This window comes from Sinohyriopsis cumingii, chromosome 1, assembly GCF_028554795.1.
Source record: "Sinohyriopsis cumingii isolate HCF-2022 chromosome 1, ASM2855479v2, whole genome shotgun sequence".
NCBI lineage: Eukaryota > Metazoa > Mollusca > Bivalvia > Unionida > Unionidae > Sinohyriopsis > Sinohyriopsis cumingii.
Window position 1 is genome coordinate 92,136,954 of NC_142961.1, and position 23,746 is coordinate 92,160,699.

General features: G+C 34.4%; 1 protein-coding gene across 2 annotated transcripts; it reads left to right on the plus strand.

Annotated features, from left to right (window-relative positions):
• Positions 1 to 1,166: 1,166 nt before the first annotated feature.
• LOC149807345 (RWD domain-containing protein 3-like) lies at positions 1,167 to 23,607 on the plus strand. 2 transcript variants are annotated; one of them, XM_089965700.1, is made up of 4 exons: positions 1,167 to 1,280; positions 13,228 to 13,736; positions 17,401 to 17,521; positions 23,442 to 23,607. In XM_089965700.1, the coding sequence occupies exons 1-4, from the start codon at positions 1,217 to 1,219 to the stop codon at positions 23,513 to 23,515; spliced, it is 768 nt and encodes a 255-aa protein (XP_089821826.1). In that variant the 5' UTR covers positions 1,167 to 1,216; the 3' UTR covers positions 23,516 to 23,607. The 2 variants fall into 2 exon arrangements, with proteins under 2 accessions (XP_089821826.1, XP_089821818.1); XM_089965692.1 differs by having other exon boundaries at positions 17,401 to 17,516.
• Positions 23,608 to 23,746: the final 139 nt, after the last annotated feature.

Consider the following 23,746-nt stretch of genomic DNA (forward strand, 5'->3'; position numbering starts at 1 on the left):
TACTTTTGCGAAAAGAACTAACCGCCAGCGAAATGGACCCGTTTCATGAAAAGGATCCATTATTTCTGGTACTAACTGTATCACTCAATATTTTTATTTCACAAATTAAATTATTTGGTGTAGTAACTGATTTTATATAGCTTTTAATATTATTTTTATATCAAGTGTTTCAGTGGGGTCCTTTCACGAAACAGGTCCCGTTTCACGAAAAAGACTAACTGTCTTCGAAAAGGAACCAATATATTTTTTATTAATTTTTTCAATCTGTATCTGTATTTCACAAATGAAATTAATTTGTGTCTCAACTGAGTTTATATAGCATTAAAATTCCTTGTTAATATAAGGTGGAAAGTTAATAAAATCTCAGTGAATAAGAAAAGAACGGGTACATTTTAGTGATAATAAAAGAAGCATAGTAAAGTTCTGAATACACATCTGATAGCTGGGACAAAACGAAACCAAAAAGTAAAAAAAAGAACTAAATACAAACGTTGGCTACCACCACCCACCTCAGGTGAGAAGATTATTCTTGTTTACCATGGACTGAAAAACCATTTTATACACGATGAATTGAAGAAGAAGAACAAACAAAGAAGACGTAATTGCTTTAGTTTTGATGGTTCAGTTATAATTAGATTTACTAATATCTGCTTCTTAAAGGTCAAAGTGCAGTGATTGACTACTGACAACCTGAAAAGATATCCGTTTTGTTTCTTTTCCAAGCATATAACACATCAGTCAAAATCTTTTTTTTTTCTGCAAAAAAAAGTGGTAGTACTTTAAGAAAGCGTGTAAAACTTTGGGATCCATGCGATGACTCTGTTACCATCTAAATTCGTATTATAGCAAGGCATTATATGCATGGTTTCGCTGCACCTCTCGACCCATCGTCGATCGGTCGACATTTTACTTAATCATTAATGTGTGCATTGCAAAACAAATACACTAGATATAATACATTTATAAAGGGTTTTCATGCATGAAGAAAAAATAGTAAAGGCTAATATTACGAATGTCTATTAATGGTGAAACGTAGTCCTACAATGCCAGACATCGGCCTTGATATTTATGTTTTGAGCGTTGAGCACTATAACATAAATAACGTGATACGTCTTACACTGTAGGGTTAGGTGAAACACAGAACGTTAAAACCTTTTCGCGAAAAAGACCGACTATTTTCGTATTTTATACTTACCGGAATCACTACTCATACAAAATGGACGAAGAACGCGAAGTCCTAAAATCAATTTATTGTTTGCCTGGTGAATGCTGTATTGATGGTATGGGATATCTGTATTTAGCTAAACTTAAAAAACACATGAACATATTGGTACACAATCATGTCATAAAATAGTATTTGCCATGGTAATTTTTCAATACAACTTGTTGCCAATACCACAGGAGTCTGCCGTTTTATCAATAAAGTACGACGAAATCACTGACAACATGAAATCACCTAAGGGGCCATCCATTTAGTAGGTACGCGGGGGTGGGGTGGGGAGGATGGGTAACACAACTGCATACGCCTGCTTAAGGGGGGAGGGGGTCTACTGATAATGTACGTACGCATAGGAAACGGGGTGGGGGTGGGGGTGTAACTTAGAATCGAGGCTCGATAATAATTTGTCTAATACGTAACCTGTTCGGCTGGGTTCAGTCGGCGTTTGAATTTTAGCGGACACTAGACACACTGTTTTAAGTTACGCAGCTTATTTATTTGATGCAGCCAGACATTCAACGTCGGTGGACTATCTGTTTTATTCAACATGTTAATATTATTAATCCTTTATGGTTTCTGCGTGGATTAAATATAGGTCGTTCTATAGAATGGGGGGGGGGGGCGTCAAGCGTACGTACGCAGGTGGGGTAGTCCTACAATGTAAGACATAGCACATGTTTTTGTTTTAGTGCTTGAGGCCCAACACAGGGGGTGTATAAAAAAAAAAGTATGCATGTGTACAGGGAGGAGGGAGGGGTCAAGCTTTGCCAGAATTTTTGCGTACATACTAAATGGATGGCTCCTTATCGGTACTATAAAGTTGATTTCATGTTGTTGTTCTTTATTGATAAAACGTCAGAATCCTATGCCACTACTGAGTTGAGTATAGCAATAATAACATCTGGAGATGGGGTGGAGGTTTCTTAGGCTCCAACTGCACAGCAAGATGGCCCCATTTCCATAATAAAATGTTTAAGCAATTAGGCAGAATTTTAATTGAAACAGTTTATATTGGACGATGTCATTCCCAAAGTGGAGCAACAAAATTGTATCCATCCATTATGAGTCATAGCATGGATGACCATGATCACTATATCCGGTCCATGGTGGACAAAATCTTAGACCAATTTCCACAGTGGAAACATGGTTTTTTTAAAATCTGTGATGTATGTACTTACCTAATAAAATTTATTATTAACCTCGCCTTCAGTAATGTTGTTAGGCACATTACTAATTGCTATAAATGTACATCAATGTATATGTGTATGTGTGTATATATATATATATATATATATATATATATATATCAACATGTCATGAACATATGCAAGGCTGCATATCTTGAGCTGAGACGCATCAGCTCAGTTTGCAGATATCTTTCAGTTGATGCCACTAAAACACTTATGTGTTTATTAGTACTTTCAAGACTGGACTATTGTAACTCAATTCTGTCTGGTTCATCTCAATACCTACTCTAGAAACTTCAAAAAGTTAAAAACACAGCTGCTCGGATCATACTTAGAGTACCACAATCAGATCACACCTCCCCGCTGCTCTGTACCATACACTGGCTATCCATTCGATCCAGAATCAAACACAAAATTTGTTCTCTGTGCTACGTTTCACTGTTGGAGTCTAGTCCAACATACCTATCCAACCTCACCCATGTGTACACACCAGCAAGATACTTATGCTCCTCTTCTGACAATCATATACTCATTATTCCCACTATGAAAACAAAGTCATAAAACCAGCATTCTTTTGCATACCAGGGCCCAGCAACATGGAATGAATTGCCCACTGAACTTAGACACAAAGACACAGTGATCACATTCAAGAGGGCTCTCAAAACTCACTTATTTTGACTGCAAGAACAAACTTAAAGACCTAATAATGTTTCCTACCTTAAATATTCTCAGCATGTTTTTTACTTTTTAATGTTTTTCTAATTTCATGGTGTTTGTTTTTGTAATATTATTATTATATGTTTTTTTATCTTGTAGGTGTTGTCTAATGTTGTAAAGCGCTTAGAGCTTCTAAAGATTAGGCGCTATACAAAGTCTTCATTATTATTATTATTTTATATATATATACGTGTATATAATATGTCATGTTGCCTGCCTGCGATTACATAAGTCAAGAACAAAGGAATTAGTTAGAAGCCATGTATATATGTTAGCCCCCACGGCTATGGTGGTCCTTTTCGTAATTGTTACGAGAGCCCAGCTTTTTGGGTGTCAGACATCACATGTGGACATTGAAAGCTTTGTTCAAGAACAAAGGACCCTTATTAGCATCGTAAATCTCACCACGTTGACAGACGGCCGGAGCAATGTCTGCTAAGTTGAACAGAACAGGATAGAAGCAATATCCAATCAGAATTGAGAGAGTGTGTGGTCACCATTTCAACCCGAATTTAACTGAGTACTTTAGACTATAAACCCCAGTCATTGTGAAACATCATGCTGAAAAGTTGTAACAATAATTCTGGAAAGCCACGCGTGAATTGGCAGGAAAACTTAGGAAATTCTACGGAAAGAAAACTTTGTAAAGGTCAGTGAGTTATTTGCTCAGTTGTTGCAGAATATTAGGGCATTGTAATTGTAATTATGTGCTGTATGTATACTTCATTACTAGAATCGTTAATACATGGAAGTACCTTTGTAGTGTTTAATTTACATGTGTATTTGAGAAATGTGCTATGATTATGTAAAGAATTATGTAGATTGCTAGCTTGTAGTTAGAATTAAAATTGTAATTTGCTATTTGGTTAATTCGTAGTAAACTAGTGCATTTATTCATGTGATATTTTAGATTTTGCAACTGTTGAATTGAATTGTAACTTTGGAAAATGGTTGCAGTGTGTAAAATTAGTTAAGATGGATATTTGAATATTTGTGTACACTTGTGGGAGTGTAATGTACAGAGATGCATCTGATTGCTGTGCTATTGTTCAGTATAATGAGATTAAGAACATATATATGGATGTGACACAATTTATTGATGTCTGTATAAGTAGTTGATACAGTGCTTTTATTACGATGTTGTTTACCACACAAGAGCATATGGGTATTTTGCTGTGCACGAATGCGTGACCAAAAAATGTAATAGCCTTGATCTGATGATTGATTGTTGGTTTAGTGTGAGACGAGATGGCTAAAGAAATATGCTAATGTCCTTGTGTTTTCACAGGAAGCTTTTAGGGGACAGACTTCTGATGTGGTTTAGTCACAAGTATCTTGGAGAGATACAGAATAGAGACTAGTGGAGAAGTTGATTGTGACTCAAAGGCTAGTCGGAGAGCAGTCAAGCACGAGGAGGAGGAAAAGGAGTTGAGGAGAAATTGGAGAAGGAGCGGTCAAGGAGAAGGAGTTAGGAGGGAAGTCAGAAGGAGAGAAGGAATTGGCAGGATAGGAGAGATACAGATGAGTAGAAAACAAGGACAGGTGGAAAAGTGATCTCACACTATAAATCACAGGATGCAGTAGGCTATCACTTGGTTGAGAGGAAGAAGAGTGATTGGGAATATATTATCATTTCAGTATTGAATTGTATTAAATTGTTATTCCTTTGAATTTCACCTTTGTGTTCTGGGGGGTCGGAGCTTTACCTCTCTCTCTATCACTAATTTCACTTCCTACAACATCGAGCCTGGGTGGGACTTCCATAGTAATTTAAATAATATATTGGGAGCACCCCACCCGAACCCTACCAAACACCACGATATATATATATATATATATATATATATATATATATATATATATATATATATATATATATATATATATACACACACACAACTTTCCAAGATCTTTTTAAACTATTCTGAGATTTCTTTTGACTTGAGGGCATGGGTCTCTGACACAATGATTCAGCTGTTGGGATGCATGTGTTTCAGTTCCAAAATACAGCATGTTTTGATAGGGTTATTTATGCATATTTTTGGGGGATGATCTCAGTAGGGCTGTGTGTACAGTCTACTGTAAGACACAAGTGTTAGTTGAAAAGAGGCTGCAAAAAATATTTCAGACTTAAACTGTTCATAAATATTACTTAATATATATGTTTGTATGATACTGTGATAATAAATCAGTTTTGACATAAAATATTTGTTTGTTAATTATTAATTTTCTCTGTCATTTCCAAAAACATCACATTCCAGACAGGTCAAAATTGGACATTACTTGTCTTCAAAATAATTAAAATAGCTCCTCGTTTAATTGCAAGTATATGAAACTATTACTGTTTGTGTATTCTGATTTATAACCTGTAATAATTGTCTTGCTGGTTAGAAAAAAAATGGTAATTTTTATATTTTTATCACCCCACTATTATATGTGATGCATCTACTCGACCAGTTACATCAGTGCTGTCCAACCTTTTTGACACCATGGGCCACTGAAAAATGTTTTTCTTGAAGCGAAAGGCCGCAGCAGAAAACTGAAAAGCAACAACTATATAGATGCTCGAGACCTGGCGGGCCATTTAAAATCAGCCAGCGGGCCACGGGTTGGACAGCACTGAGTTACATGATGATCAATTTCCCTGTCATAATACTGTCAGTAAATTAAATAGTAAGATGTGCTTTGTGGAGTCATTTTATATTGTGTCTGAATAAAGAAAACTTAAATACTTCTATTTATTCAACATTTGACAGATTTAGGAGTTTATAGACAAACTATTCATGTCTAACTGCATTCACTATTACAGAGTGAAAATTTTGGTTGAAGTTTTTATAAAAACTCCAAACAGCTGTACACAACATCCAGTTTGCACATGGCATCCTATTGTCAAAAACCATCATGTAACTGATCAGAGGTTGTTTACAGTTGATCAGGATCTTGCTATGGATGTCAATAAGGATATTATGTGACTGTTACATGAACCAGTGATTTACACGACATGTGATGAAATAAGAGAATTCTTTAAATGGGTAGCAAATTGACTTGACAGAATTTTTATCTTTAATTACAAATACGTAATGACTATTAAAATGAAAGAATTCAACGATGAAACACCAGTGATTTCTCAGCACTCCCAAGATGGTCATTTATGACCGACATTGAAACCAGCCTCAAGTAATTGTATGCACTGGAAGTGTTTGTCCATTTTACATTTTTGCGCATAAACAGCTGTAGTGATAATGAACGTAACTGAAATTCTATACCAGTTTATCCTATTCACATGCCTGAAAGTAATGTTAATATTGACATTTGGTATTTTTGCAGTACAATAAAAAAATTTATTTATGACCAACCTGCATACAAATCATGTGACATTGATGGAATAGTAGTCAAAAAACTTTATTACTTTTTAGTGATTCTTGTGTACGAGGATGACACTCACATACATCTAATTAAACTGAAATAAATACTGCTTGTCCAACAAAGGATTATGTATAATTTGATTACTGGTACTTCTAATTAACATATGTGCAGCTCGCATAAAATTTATGGAGCAGAATTGTCAGTCATAGTAAGTAGACTGTTGTCTTTCTATTTGGGAAAATTACACAGTATTACATTGCTTTGCTTAAAATCAGATTTTGAAAGAATTCACATTGATTGAGTACCATCAAGAGACTTTATAGCAACATCAGATCAACCATAAGAACCCAAACGTTTCCTCTCACATCATGTGCTTAGTTCAGAAGTCACCCTAAGCAAGTTGGCATGCCACTGAGCATACACAAAAGCCAAGACGTGCATAAAAAATCTATTGTATATTGCAAATGAAAATAATGCAACAAAATATAAATATAGGACGATGTCAGTATTTTAAAGTACATGAACTGATACATTACAGACCCAACATATTCAATAATTAATACATTATAAACACTATTTCTGTTTTTAGATTATATCAGAGTTACCATTGCCAGCCAGATTTGTCAAGAAAGTTGGCAAATTAAGGGCAATGAAGAAGCCGAATACAAAATATTGTCAACAGATGTGGTGTAGCTACTTCCACAAGCAAACCTGTCAGTCACTTGCTCCCAAATATTTTATGAATTTTAAATAAGGAAATAATATTCTGCATTACATGAGTTACATTTTCTACCCTAATAAAGTTTTAGTACAAAATTAATGGAACATGAAACAATGATTTTGTTGTTTTGTGCTAATTGCAAATGATTACTAACATAGTAAAACTATTAAGTAAATGTTTTAGATGAGAATATTTGTAAATTCCTAATGTATTGTTTTAAGTTGTTACTTGATGGATTACATGATAAATGGACACAGTTTATATACATCTTAACCATACAGATGCTGTTGCTGATGCTGCTTTTATTCATTATATAGTTGTAATAGATTTCTATTAATTGTTATCCAGATAATAAAAGAAATCATCAGTTGAATATCTAATTTGTCTGTCCTGTTACATGAGTTACAAGTTAATGACAGCAATGCTCTGACAAGCAATATTTGGAAAGGAAAAATGAGTTATCTTCAAACTGTTATTTTATAGAAGATGGGATACTAGAGCACTGATCCATAACATATTTGATATGAAATTGAAGCGTCTAAAATTTGGGGTATTTGTCCAACAGGATTGGCTGAACAGCATATTGTTAGTTATATACCATATTTGCCGGCAAATAAGTTGATGTGGAGTATAGGTCGATTGAGCAAATTTGGCAAATTTTCCATCCTTCATCTATATATAAGTTGATGCCAAGTATAAGATGAGACCAGATTAATACATCGGTTTCATCATTTTCACTTTGTTCCTCACAGCATCACGAATTTTATCCTATCCATAACTCAGTAACCTTTCCAATCTGGATCAATAAATGAAACTAGGAGTGCCTAATTTGTCTCACATGAAGTATTTTAAATGTATTATGTACTTTTAGTTACATATAATGTTGCTGACCTGAAAATTTATTGAGTTACAGATAGGATACAATTTGCGATGTTATGTGGAATTAAACTATAATAACTTCTGGTTTCATTAATATTAAAAGTATCGATGCATGCTACTTAAGATTACCAGCAATAGGGAAATTGCTTCATTGATGCTAAAATGCTTTCTCCACATTGGAGGGGGGGAATACAGAGAGAGAGATGCATATTTATTCCCTTGCTTTTTTCTTCTTGCACTCATGATCAAAATAAAATATGGCCCAATATATTTGAAAGAGAGACAGGGAGAGATTCCAGGTCATTGTGGGTTTTTTCTTCACCTTATTACTCATTTAGCTGAAGCTTTTGTCAAAGAGAGAAAAAATTAATAAACTATATAGTAAATGTAAACTATGAAAATACATACCATAGACCTTCATGGTTTGAATATTCACAATATATAGACTCAGTTTACTAAGTTAAAACCCAAGAATGACCATTTCACATGATGTTTAATTTTCTTTGCAAGTATAATGACCTCTTCATTCCCAACAAATAAGATTATTTTTTTAAAGTCCTTGTACTCTTCCTGTCCTTAGGCGGCAATTGTTTTTGATCTTTGCTAATGCTATATGTTACTTTAAATTGCTGTCAGTCCTATTGACAAGTTCAAAAGATATCACTGGTTGAGAAATGTACACATGTAACACCTGGCATTTTCTTTCTTTATATGGTACCATATTCATAACACCCATGGTTTGCCTCATTTCCCTATTGGTAGCCTCAGTAATCTGATCTGGTCTGCCAAATCTTGACCTCAAACAGGTGTTAACGTTGAAGAACCGACTACAGCTGTAGCATATTTAATTAACATGTACTTAACACTACAAAGCCACATGATTTGTGAACAGTGGAAGTTATAACTAAAACTAGAAGGAATTCCTTACCTAGTGGTATTAATTAATAAGGGAATATGGTACTGTACTTTTGTAAATGAGTACGATCACAGTCATCAAGTAAGTGAACAATAAAATTTTACTGTACAGTCGTAAATACCTCTCTCTCTCTCTCTCTCATAATGGGGCATAATTTTTATTTGAACACAAGGTGCAATAAGAAAATTGTAATGCAATACCTGTCTCTTTCATCGTTGTTCATCTTCTAACTTTTCAATTCTAACACATCCGCATAAAATTTAAATACCATATTACAAACAACGTATATTACTAATGCATGCTGCTTTAGTGCAATTACATCTGATGTAAGTTAATACTGACAATCATGTAATTGTTTCAGATCCTTAATGTGGAGTCCTTTATTTTTTCGTACACAATCTCTTCCCCAAAATGAAATACAGTATGTTTTTACACATTATTTGTCATACTTTTGGAGAATTTTTTCACTACAAAAAATTATGTGACATACGATAAATCAATTTTGGATGACAAAATCCATATATAAGTTGATTCGGAGCATAAGATGAGGCTAAGATTTTCAGGTCAAAAGTATCGTCTTATAGGCCTGGCAAATACAGTACTAAATAAAAGGCCTTATACATATTGACACCTTTTTAATCAATGTCTGATCAATGTCCCACAATTAATACTCACCCAGATGTCAAAGCAGCTCTCTGATAAGACCAAAATTGCATTACTTATTTCCTCAGCAGTGCAGTGCCTAATTGTATGGTCGAGGATTATCAAGGACTATTGGAAATTGTGGCTTATGAATAGAGTCAAATTGCAAACAACAAGATCTGATCTGCCATAGCATTGTGTGCCTGCAGACAGGGTATATGTTGTTTGTTCTACTGATTGCACCAAACAAACTGCTCAGACTCAGTTCTGCTAGAATATTATGTGATGGCAAATCTGGGTCTCTGCCAAAAAATTATGGTCTCTCAAGACAGGTGGTCTCTCTTAACAGGTCACGATGCTATATAATCAATTAATTTGTACATTGAGAATATGGTCTCACAAGACAGATGGTCTCACATAGCAGTGATCTTTCAAGACAGGTTTCACTGTATGTAATTCCTCAACAAAGTGACATATAATTGTATGGCAGGAAATTATCAAGGACTTTTTGAAGTTATGTTGCTTCCTATGGATCAGATAAAAGATTTACAGCTATTTTGACTGAAGTCATTGTTTTTTTAATTCAGCTTTCAAAAAAAGTCTTTGTTTAATTAAATCATCAAGTTGTACTATGTCTTGAATATAATAATGTACATTGAGTGTTGTTTCATTCATAAATATTCAACTTGTTTGCATTCAGCTCATGCCTAGAACTTGCATCATGCATCTATGGTTTTTCAGTATTCCTGCATGATGTACCCTCAGTTAACTGTATATCGTTTGTTCAACTAGCTATTTTGAGTTGATAGGCAATTGCTCTTAGATTTTCAGCATTGCCCTTCAAACATCACCTTTCCCCAGCCATCTTGTGATTTGTATTATATTGTTATTATTCCGAACTCTTGGGTAGGTCAGGGGTCAGGGCTTTGCAGATTTTAAAAAGGTCAGATTGCTTAGGGCTAGTTGACTGGAAATTGAACTTTCCCATAGTGGATTTGAGCTGGCCCTAAAATATCAGAACACAGTATTACAAGTAAAGTAAGAAATATATGGTAAAACAACATACAGGTTAAGTAAATCACATTCTATTTATTTAACAGTATAGAGTTATTGTGGTGTTTTTTTTAAATCTTTGAAATTAAAATATGATACAGTAAAATCTGTCTTGAAAGACCACTGCTACGAGATACTGCCTGTCTTGAAAGACCATATTCTCAATGCACAAATTTGTTGATTATATAGTGGTAGGACCTGTTATGAGAGACCACTTGTCTTGAGAGACCATGCTTTTTTGGCAGGAGGGGTGGTCTTTCAAGAGAGATTCTACTGTAATTAAAGCCATCAAAATAGATGTGTCTAAAAAGTGCATGCAGATCTATGTAGAAGAGGAGGAGGAAAAAAGGATTAGAATCTAGATATAATTAGAAGAACAAAGGCTGACATGCTTGTATAAAATGGATAAATGATTAGATGGATGAGGGAAATAGATTTTTAAGGAAGAGTGTAGGTTAAAGACCATAACTAAATGATATAACAGTAATGAACAGAACTGTAAGACTTTATTTTAATCATGTTTTAATATATCAAAACATTTTTCTGTATCTATCATAGTGTATATCTATATTGTGTGTTTAATTTTTGTCCACGATTGTAGATTGTTGGGGTCATTTTGTAAAAACATATTACGTAGCTAACTTTTGTCCTTGACTATAGACTATACTTTAAGATAATGATCATTTGTAAACATGTTTATTTGGATTTGATTTCCCTTGGAATCACCATGATCAGCATGATCTTTGTCAGGTAGTTTCTTAAAATTGAAGGAAACAGTCCTGACATCGTTTACAAATTTGATAGGATAATGACCCACATCCTGGTCCTCTTATTGTATCTTAGATTTTTATAATTTGTACAAGTATAAAGGTTGTGATCAACAGAAATATTTATTCCTACCTTAACATGTTTTTTGTGGAATAAGTTTTAGTTATGTTCAGTTATAATTCGAGAGGATTTATGTGTTTAAATTATTCATTGGAATTACAATGTACCTCTTGGCTTTTGGATTAAATCGCTTTTTGGAATTATTGTGAATTCATTCAAAGACATTCTGGATTATATCATGATATACCAAGATTGTTAGCACATCAGCTATTCAAGGTTACTGGCACATCAGCACATTCAATTCTGGAATTCATTTGGAACACTATATTTTTGGACTTGTGACAGGATTATTTGGGATTTAGCTCACAATATTTTTAATTCCTTAAAAATTTGTACTTTGTATTCTTCAGGGGAAAAAGTATTTGCTGAATTTTACCAAACTTGTTGGTTTTTTTATCTTTTTTCTGTTACTTACTTTAAAACCATAGAGTCATACACATTGTTTCAGATTACCAAGTAAGACTTGAAAGTCTGCAAATCCTGTCTCCATACAAATATCAAAATTTAAATAGTTAATATGTTAAAATATAAATATTTATTTCCAGTTTGTCAAATCTTGCTTTAAATAGTAAATGGTCATATTACAAGTATCATGTCTGCATGAGAAAATGCATGACTGACCTTGCCGTTGACTACAAGATGGAAGTGACTGATGTTGACAGTACATCATGTAAAAAGTAAGGTTGTATCATTTTAATGCCATTTTTCAGAACATGATAGGCTATACATTAAGCCATTATATCTGGTGGAGGAAACCAGGGTAACCCTGGAAAAAAGGTTAATTAGCTGAATGAAATAGCTGGCAGTTATTTCATTGAAGAATATGGGATATACAAATGCAAAATAGTTACCTTTTAATATGTACTGCCACATTGGCAAGATCGCAGAATAAAATCTTGCAGAACATGAAGCATTATGAACTGGACACAGCCTCGCCAATTACCTTACAAACTGAAGCTTACCCGAGCTTTCCTGGGAGATGTCAAGTGGTTTTGTAAAGGCCTTTAATTATTTGTGCCCATTCACTACTAGAATTGTTTGTGACTTCCATTTCAGTCCTTTTTATTTAAAAGAACAATATGAGAAAGATGATCTTTCATTAAATAATTGTGTGTTGCAACCCATCCTCCCCAGTGAGGGAGGGGCAGCATCCTCTACTCAAGACACAGAAATGACAGTGCATTAGACCCCCTGAGGATCAGTACCCTCTCTGAGCACATAGCCCTGTGATGACAGAAATCAAGCCACTCTGGAAGGGGAGAGCTAAGATCTAGCACTCTTAAGACCTAATGAGGTATCATCCTACAGATCAGAGTTGCCTGACTGGTCATCATCCAATGGCCAGTCAGTGGTGGGTCACCACTAAATATATATGGTCAGTAGTCACCAGGTACAAGTCACCAGTCTGTGGGTACTGGTCACTATTCACCCAAAACCCCGCCACTACAGGGACAGGAATTGGATTAAGACCACCTTCTCACCAGGCACATCCCAATTTGTCTTCCTCACAAGAAGTACCTCCAGTTCTCTCTGGACCGGGAGGTTTTCAAATTTCGCTATCCATCTACCACCCAGATAATATGTGTGTGTATGTGTTAACTGTTACCTTTATATATGACATATGCCTTTTTATTTGCAGGAAATGAAGTAAAAGTTCTGCTACATGTAAATAGAGATTTTAACAATTCAGAAGACAGAAAAAAGTCAGGGGCCACTAAAATTGATGTACAAGTTGTGTTGCACATGACAAGCAATTACCCTGAAGAACTTCCAGTCATTTCCATGCTTAGTGACAAAATACATCGAAATATTCTGCTAGAGGTAAAAAAAAATGTTCACAAACAAGTAGAACCATATATTGGCAGTCCACTGATTTGTGAGATTTTAAATGCAATCCAGGAGCAACTTGAGGAGAGGAAAGAAGTAGTATTCCAAGCATTGGATTCTTGTAATGCAGCTGAAAACCATAACAACCTGGATGAAAACCTAATGTGGATGGCGCTTTTACACTTAGATCATATGAGGTCAAAAAACAGATACATGAAAACAATAATGAAATGGACAGATGATTTAAATTTGACAGGACGGTTAATATTTTTGGATAAGCTGATACTGATTGTACTGCAGGGTCACCATCACGACATTAAGGTAATAATTTACAAGATAATTAACATTTCAGCATACTGTCATGATGTAGCTCTCAAAAATGAGTTAACTAGTTTACACTTAACATGGTTTAATGAAAATTTGTCTTAAGTTACTTGTATTGTTGAGACATCAGATTTGCATATTTAGCAAGATAAATACCATATATACTCGCTTAAAGTCGAGTCAAACTGCAAAAAATAAAGATCTTGATCTGCCATAGCATAATGCACCTGCAGATCAGGGTCTATGTTGTTTGTTCCTCTGATTACTCCTAACAAACTGCACAGACCCAGATCTGCTGTCCTATATTGTACTGGTAGATAAAGGTCTATGTTGATTGTTCTACTGATTACTCCTAACAAACTGCACAGACCCAGTCTTTTGGTACATTATGTGACAGCTGATCTGTCTGTGCAGTTTGCAATTGGACTCATCTTACAAGCAAGTACAGATAGTATCTAGAGTAAATAGCACTTTGCTTGTTTGTTCATGGGTTTATTTGTTTATTATGACTTTCATATTTTGGACCCTATTTCACCGTCACTTACCAAAAAGGTATGTTGTTGTTTCTCAGGAATAGTAACTTGGTCATAACTAGGTCACTGAACTAAGTAACACATTTGCTGAACTTCTATGTTTTCATCTATTCATGTGTTGGACCCTCAATATCATGGACCCTATTTTACCTACACTCATGAAAATTGTTATGTAGATGCAGATCAGGAAGAAGAGATATCTCCAAGAAAATAACTCAACCATAGCAAAACTAGGTCATTATGATGCTACATGTACTTTCACACTGAAGTGAAATTTATATTTTAAGTTATTTGTTTCATACACCTTTGAACCCTATTTCAGCTAGACTCATGCAAACTGGGAGATTATTTCAACTATACAGAAACTTGGTGATTGTGACAATGTTTAGATCTGAGTTTTTATTTGAAAAGCAATAATACATTACCTGCTTCTGTTGTATTGCATTCCTTTCCCTGACTGAAAGTTCCTTTTCAGTCTCTAAAATTCCCTTCTCCAGTTAGTATTGTGTTACTAGTCTATTGCTTTTAAAATAAGTAACAGAAAAGAGTGAAAGGCATCAAGCTTTGTAAAATTCAACAAATAATGTATTTCCTTAGAATACAAAGTGAAAATGAGAAAAAAGAACTTAAGGAATTGCAGATTAAATCCCAAATAATCCAAGAATTACAGACACAAGTCCTGGTAATTTAAAGTCCTGAATAAAATTCAGTAAAAGTCCAGATTAAATCCAAAAACTGAAGGCAGTGATGTCTGTGGTAGCTTACAGTGTTGATGTGTCAACAGTCTTTTGTTGAATCACAGTAATATCATTCCAGATTTAAATTCACTATAAATTCCAATGAATGTCTTTATCCAAGAATTTTATCTGAGCACTTCTGTATTTCTAGAAAAAATAATCACTTGAATTAAATAATTTGAAGAAATAAAATTTCCAGCCCAAATATGAAATACTGGACACAACATATAACACGACTTAAAAATGATAGGTCTTAAAGCACGACTCAAAAATCCTCTCATTTACAAGATTATACAGTTCTCTACTTGACCTCAGGTCACAATTAGCATTTTCTATTTAAAAAAAACTATTACCTATTGGAAATTAACCTTCTAGAATAATCCTGATGTTTACAAAATAAAAACCATAACCTGGATTATGTAAAATACACTAAAGAAATTCCAAAACCTAGACCTAGACCCAAATAAAAATTTCTATTAATAATTATAGATTTTAATCTCATACACATAGAGAATAATTTAGCTATGTTTACACAGAATAAAAAGACAATTTGGGTCAAGCGGAAATGAACTCAGTTTTGGACAAGGTCATGTCCAACATACAATATTACATTTCATTAGCAAGTAATGAAATTTTTAAAAAATTATTTAAAAAAAACAACAAACAATGTAAATTAAATATACATATCAATTAGAACATTGAATTATTCTAGAACTGATAGAACAAGATCCAGTCTGACTCCCTCATCAAAGCCCACATTTTGACTTGCATCCCAATTTTCCTTAGATTGTACATTTCACTTTGCAAAAAAGTGCCATTTGTTGCTGTGTTCAGAATGTATTTTATAGTATTCTGATTGCCTTTTTTGACTGAGCACTCATTTCCTCAGTTATAACTATTTATTAGTGTTATTTGAGCTCTTGGTAATCTTAAGGGGTATTTCACACCATGCTTTGCATTTTGTCACTCTCACACTACCTTCTCATGCTACATTCAATGCACCAGAGCAAAGGTCACTGGGTCTGATAGTTATGCCAGCTTTCAATAGAGCTCTCATGTGGTAAGGGTAATTTCCTAAGTTTGTGTTGAGACCATCAGCCTCGCTTGTAACCGGCAAATTTGGCAATGCAGTAGTAGCAGGTAATGCTATTAAAATGGGTTGGTCAGTAAAACTTTTTTGAATTGTGTACTACAGGGTGGTCCAACATCTTCAACACCACGGTCCACTTGCAGCAAAAAATGTAAAGGTCATGGGACACACACACACACACGCATAGAACTGATTTTCTGTGTGCACACAGGCCACAGAAAATGACACACGGGCGTGTAGTTTTACCACTCTCATATAATACACCTTTGTTACAATTCCAAAACTCTGTCATACGAAAACTCTGTAACTTCTATATAATTTTTCACATTTGGCTGACTGAGTATTTTTAGCTGTTCATTTATTACATCCACAAAATATCAGCATATTTCACCTGCTGTCATGAAATTTGTTATGTGCATGCCTTAAATAAGAATAGCTCAAGCCAACCAGACTAGGTCAGTTTGACTGAATTTTAATGCTTGAGTTTTTTCTTTTCCGTTATTTGTTCATTTCACCCTCAATATCTTGGGCAAAAATGTCTCCTTCTCACCTGAAAATAGACATGTAGATGCACCTGGATAAGAGTATTAAACAGTACCAAAACCTAATGATTGTGATACATTTTTAAACACTTTGAGTGACTTTGATCTGGAACACCAATATTATATTGAATCCAATTTACCTACAGTCATTAACCTAGGTATGTGGATGCATTTTAAGGCAAGTAATTCTACCATATCAAAATTAGTTCATGGTGATCCAGTCTAATATTCAAGTGATGTTTGCATTATACATTTTCAGTCATTACACTCTAGTTTATGTAAGGATAATTTTCAATTCCTCTCATGAAAATTGCATGTGAATTGTCCCTGGGAGTTTAATTCTTCTGTACAAAAGATAGGTCGTTGTAATCTAATTTTCTTGCTCTAGTGACTGTTACGTTTTCATCATGATTCATTACAAACTTTTCATCCTGGGGCTTATTTTATTTTTACAATGAGTACATGGATGTATCAGAACAGTAGTAACTGAACCATATAAAAAGTAGGTCATTGATATCATTTTCAGGCTTTAATGATGTTTGTAACTTCAGCTATTTGTTCAGCTTTCAGTTTCTTGCTTTCACCTACACTCATGAAAATTTGAATGTGGTTGGCATCTTAAGTATAGCACTCTAACTTTTATTGCTAGGTCAGCTAAAAAGATGTAATAGAATTTTGTAAAAATGTCATGCTTAAATGCACAAAGACTGGATTTTATTAAATAAATGTTCAAATGTGATGTATATCTCTGTTTGTTAGGAGTATGTAAATCGACAGCGAAGTGTAAATGTAGATGTGGACTCCAGAGGACAGAGCTGTAAAGAAAGAATGTTATATGTGCTTTCAGAAGAGAAGATGCTAGACCCTAATATGAGGCAAGGTTAAATGTTAATTTAATTTACTTATTAGTCTGTCACAAGAATAGGAATAGAATCCTTAATCCTGAAACTATCTGTTAAATGTTCAGGTTTTTCCAGAGCTAAAACAGTCCAAGAGTGGTATTCATGGCCCTGAAGTTATAAAAACATTCTCATGCACAAATGCCAATTAAGCTCCAAAATCTGATGTCTGATTGTTCAACAGGGCTCAGACATTAAACAGCCATACTTATAATTTACAGATTAATCCAAGTTTTGAGAATGAGAATATTTTTTGTAACCTCAGGTTTGCTAGGTTCCATTGTGGGTAATGACAGAGAGTAAATCACTCTTCCTAGATAGACCCATGTTACTAAGGTTGCCAGCACACATGTTTGTCTTGAAGGAATTTAAATTTCCCCATAGCCTATGGCATAGTGTCCATTCTCTTTTAAAACATATAGTTTGCATTACTAATAAAGGTAACTTTATGGTCTTACTAAAATTAGTCACAAATTATAGATCCATGGGCCTCTGAGGTCAGTTTTAAGTCCATGGATTTGACTCAGATTTAGATTTAAAAAATTAGACCTGTATACTGGGTCACATGGCCTGAGGACAAAAATAATTGAAATGAAAATGAGGAATCACAACTTTTGTAGTGGTAGACCACTGCAAGTATTAAAAGGAAAATGAAAAAATTACAATGAAGCATGTCAAGTTGCATCTTCAGGGTAAGCAGAACTATTCTCTCTCTCTCTCTCTCTCACACACACAAACACACACACACACACTTAATGATGATTTATTTCTCCATTGGGTCTAGTCTATTGCTGCCATTATCAGTTGCTGGTGCTAATATTACAGTTGATTGACAGGAGGAAGTGTGGTTAAATGCATTGTTTAAGTGCACATTTCATTGATCAAGTTGGGACAAAGACTTTTGACCTTGAGTCTGCCATGCATACTATGAGGCCACATGGTCATTGCTTTAACAATAAAACTTGGACTCAGAAACCTGGACATTTCTTCCTACATAACAGCTACAAATTTAACCTGCTTTAACTGCTATAATTTTGTTGTACCTTTTTGAGTTGTTTCAGTAGTGACTCGTGTATTGGTTATTGACTGAGTATTAAAAAATATTGGTCCTAGAGCATATTATATACTTAATGACATGCATACTAATTGTTCTGTTATATTAATGAAACAATACAATTATTTTGTTTTGTTTCATATTTTAAATCTTGTTCAGTTTGTGAATGAAACCTGAGCACTATGCATTAATGTACACTTTTTTACTGCTATGAAAGCACATGTCAGCAGTGAACAAAACTTAGCTTGCTAAAGAGAATAGAATGTTATGTAGCCAAAGAAATATAATGAAATATTGATACAAGAAAAATATTCATAGGAAGAAAAAATTGCTCGATACATCAATGGAAACTGAAGGTACAAGGTATGAAAAGGTGTGCTAGAAAAAATTCCTTGAATGTGGTCTTAGTGGGTAACTTGATTGTTCTTAGATGATACTGTCATGGTTGTTGTTGTTGTTGTGGGGTTTAACGCCATTTTGCAGCACATGATAGGCTATACATGGCGGCCAGTATTAATGGTGGAAGAAGAACCAGAGAAAACCCCGGAAAGAACCACCGACCCACGAGAAGCTACTGGCAAGCTTTTTCACATACCCACATTGGCTGAATCTTAGACTCGAACCGCCGCAGACAGAGGTGAGATGGCAGTGATCCATAACAAAGAGCGCTTTAGACCACTCGGCCACTCGGGGCCCTGATACTGTCATGGCTGAAGAAGTACTTGTGGATGGTAGATTTGGAACAGTAGTGTGCATCATGATTGAGGAATATTCCTTCTGCTCACTTTGTTTAGAATTGTATGCCGTGATAGATGAAATAGTTTGTGTCCTGTGATCTGCAGGGTTTTATTTGGTGGCACTCCAGCTTTGGACAGTATGATAAGTGATTCATTATTCTACTCTGAAGTCTCGCCTTTTCAACAGCAACCTTTATCAACGTCCCAGATTATTGTGTCTTGGGTAATACCTTAAAATAAGGATCATTGTTGTTTATTTTGAAGTTGCTATGTTTAAAACAATTCCAAGTATGGGATAAAACAGTGTTATTCAGAGCGAATAAAAGTACACCGTTTACGTGAAATGGAACATGCTCATGAACCTGCTGATTGATACATTGTATCTAATGTTAGTATGACATGCTCCCTCCCTCCTTTGCTCTCTCTCTCTCTCTCTCTCTCTCTGCAATTTTTCTCACAATTTTAAAATCATTGGATGTAGACCTATTCATAGGTTTTTTATTTAACTTTGGTGGTGATCACAGCAGATATATTTTTAAAAATTTCATTTTGAATGAGAGCTGTATCTGTTGTATAAAGAGAATACAAAACATCATCAGTCTCAGACAGATTATTCTCTGGTACTGGTATCAGTATGTTGCTGAACATCTTTTAATCTTATGGTGGCCGAGTGGTCTAAAGTGCTCTCTGTTACGGACCACTGCCATCTCACCTCTGTCTGCATGGGTTCGAATCTAGGATTTGGCCAATGTGGGTATGTGAGAAAGCTTGCCAGTAGCTTCTCGTGGATCGGTTGTTCATCCTCCACAATTAATACTGGCCGTCATGCATAGCCTATCGTGTGCTGAAAAATGGCGTTAAAACCCCACAACAACCCTTTACATCTTGTGTCACAGCTTTGGTATTGTGCTTTATCAGATTTTTAGTGAAACTTTCCATATGACCTGGATTTATATGTAAATATCTGGCCTCCACCTTTATCTCTTCCTCAAACAGTTGAAGAAATAAATCTACCTCTTCTGGACTCATCTCAAGCAGTACATTTTTATTTCAACGTATGCAAAAGTAGTTCTTCAAACGTGGGCACATAATTACCATATAAAGAAGCAGCGACTATTTTTACTTACTGTATATACTCGTGTATAAGCTGAATAATTTAGGAAAAACTAAAGGCCTGGAAGAGGAGGGTCGGCTTATCCTCGGGCAAATGTGTAAACTCGACAGTTTTTAGCTCTTTTCGTTGACTGCTGTAATGGCTGTAAATCTTGGGACACGAAACAGTAATTTTGTTCTGTGTCCTAAGACATAGGCATGTAACAAAATGTAACTTTTGGTCACCCGACAATTATTTAACTGTGATAATGTACTATGATTGATTTTCTTATTATTTTGCATGTGCATATTTTCTGATTTCTCCAACACGAAGTTAAATAAAGGTTAATACAGACTTCATAATTCGCAGACTGGTTGAGTTTACACACAGAGACCAGGCTGAACTATAATGTACAGTACTTACACAGTGCAAAGTGTGCATAGCGTCACTTAAAGCCTTACTTATTCCCAAACATAGATGCAGATTTTGATTTATTCATTGTTTCAACCAAATTGCATTCTTCCAGATAACATTTCAGCTAGTCCTTAATAGCTGTTTCATTTATGCTGAATCACGCGCTCACAAGTTACTCATTTTCAATGATATAAGCAATCCTACAAATTGAGGTAATATTTTTGAAAAGGTGTGCACGTTTATTTGTACAAGGCACATAACCATCATAATTACATGTTCATGAAGAGAGGTAATAATAAAGGCTAAAAATCTCATAGAGATCAACTAAGATCAACATCAATTAATTTTAATTTTGTGTATTAGCTGAACAAACATAACTTTCCACATAATGAAAAGCTTGATGTTTTGGTGTCTCCTATGTTGATAGTCGGTGAATTTGTCTTTCGTTTTGCAACAGCAGTACAGGCCAGTTAATCATTAAAACCCTGAAACTGGCTTGTGATAAGCAGGAATTTTGACCAGTAACTTGACCAGTTTAACATTGCTGTATATGGTATAAAAATGCTAGGTGTTCACTCGTGTAAGTTTCTTTTGTGGGAGTGGAGCTATATCACATGAAGTTACAGCATTTGTAGTGATCATTCCTTGGGATTGAAATTAATTGTGGATGATTTTATTGGTGTGGGTTTATTTTTTTTTGTTCTGGTTTATTTATTTTTTTATTATAGTAGACGTAAAAAAAATCATTAATTTATGTGAATAATGTTTAAACTTAACATTCTATTATATTAAAATAATTATTTCGCCACAACAATAATTCACTGGTGATACAACAGAACATGTAGGACTTGTTTAGAAGAAATGAAAATCGAAGACATAATATAATAATCAAGAGTTCTCTGCAAAAATCAGAAGATATTATGAAATCGGGAGGTACCCAAAAAATCAGGAGTTTTTTCCCCTCCCAGTGTGAAAGTTGACAGATTTGGTGTAAGGTCGCTTACGTCAAAGCAAACTACAACTCAGCTTTTACGGTATTAGCATAATTTTCGAAGTTGATTGCAATGGTGCCCATGATTCGACTCCAAGGGATGTACTTAATTCAGCATGTAACCAAACCTACAATATACATGCAGTGGCGCTATTATGTAAATACGGTCAGTAGCCTAATTGCGAGCGTTGAATCGAACCGTATTGTTTGTTCGTTGTGTTGTCATACTGGGATTACATTTTAATGAGTTTATGTATTTACAATATCAAAGCAAAGTAAAAACTTAATCACCAGTGCACTGATATAAAATGTCCAATGCAATAATGCATAAACAAACAAGTCAAAAGGGAGAAGTAGTGTTACAGGAACTCGTGATTGTTCAATTCTTGTCATCGTTCGATCAAATTATACACAAATCTAAATTAGGCAGAAACATTAAAAAAGCAGAAAATTAAATAAATTACTTTTCAAACAAAAAGTTTATACCATTTCTTGTTAATAATCATGCACGCCAACCTCGAGATAAGTATACATGTAATTTTTTAAAATACAAATTTGCCTAAATAAATGCATTTAGAACTTACCTCGTGCATCTTGAGATGCCTCGGAGTTGTAAGTTTGCTTGTACGTGGGCCATGCACTTTTTAGTGTTTATACCTGTTCATTTTGGGGGTCAGCTTATACCCAAATGCGCTTGTATGTGAGTATATACGGTAATTTTGGACAGTATTGCTGGATATTCAACCTTAGCAACAATGTTGAACTAAAACATATTTTGTGGCATTTTTAGAATCCAGTCCATGAAGTGTACTTTTGACGAGTGATGCAACTTTAAACTGATACATACATGTATTCCCTAATTAAAACCCCCACTCTCAATACCCATCTGCTTCAGATCCATGATTACAACAAAATGTTGCAGCAGTCTCTTTGATGTATAAATTACTAAAGTCACAGACACACATGTAGTGTTAAACATGTTATAATAGCTAAGTAGCAAGTTCAGACTTATCAATCGTACTTCAACCAGCTGCTAATGGGAAAAATGTGTTAAGCGATTAATCTTTTAACTGTGCTGATATTTAGAATGACTGAATTCAGTGACAGAAAGACCCCATATGTAAATCTGGTAATTATAAGAGTACACCAAATGAACAACTTTAGCTTTCAATATTGTGCTTTAATAAGAGCACACACACCCTTTGGAAAATATAATGCCACCCCACCCCACACCCCCAGTATTAATTAGGGAACATATGTTAATTAACAAACATAGAAAGTACATTTTCACTCATTTTTAACCTTAATATTTTTACAACCATTCTAACCTTTTATCTTGAAGGACTGCCTTATTTTATGTTCTTTTGGAAGTTTTTTTCTTCCATTGTTTTTTTTGGAAAGTTTATGTATTTTGTAATCTGCATTTTTAATTGGCACTTATATCTATAGAATTGTGCTGGTATGCTTTAAACTGTATACATAATATACATATATTTTCTAATATGTTTTCTATTGAGGTAAAATGTGAGCAGCTTTGTCACCATTTATGATGACAAAGTTTCAAAAAGCTTTAAATACAAATCTTATATATGTGATATCGGTTATATTTCAGATTTCAAGATTTCTCTGTCATCGATTTCTATGCAGCAAAGGAACTTGAGGACTTCTTTACACATTGGAATATGAGGGACTTGTACACATCACATGTTAAACACATACATGGAGTTTTTCTTTGACAATTTAGATTACAATTTATAAAATAAACAAATGAATACTCAGTCTTTCATAATACAATTAAGGTCAATATCAATACATGAATTTTGTTTACACACTTTATGAAAAACAAATATTTAAATGGGATAAATGTGTGAATGATATTGTGAGTTTAAGTAAATTGTAATAATCAGTTCATGTCGC

Coding starts and splice junctions, on each gene's coding strand:
- LOC149807345 (XM_089965692.1), top strand. CDS start 1,217: ATGGACGAAGAACGCGAAGTCCTAAAATCAATTTATTGTTTGCCTGGT. Junction 1,281..13,227: donor TGGTGAATGCTGTATTGATG/GTATGGGATATC, acceptor TTTTATTTGCAG/GAAATGAAGTAAAAGTTCTG. Junction 13,737..17,400: donor GTCACCATCACGACATTAAG/GTAATAATTTAC, acceptor TCTGTTTGTTAG/GAGTATGTAAATCGACAGCG.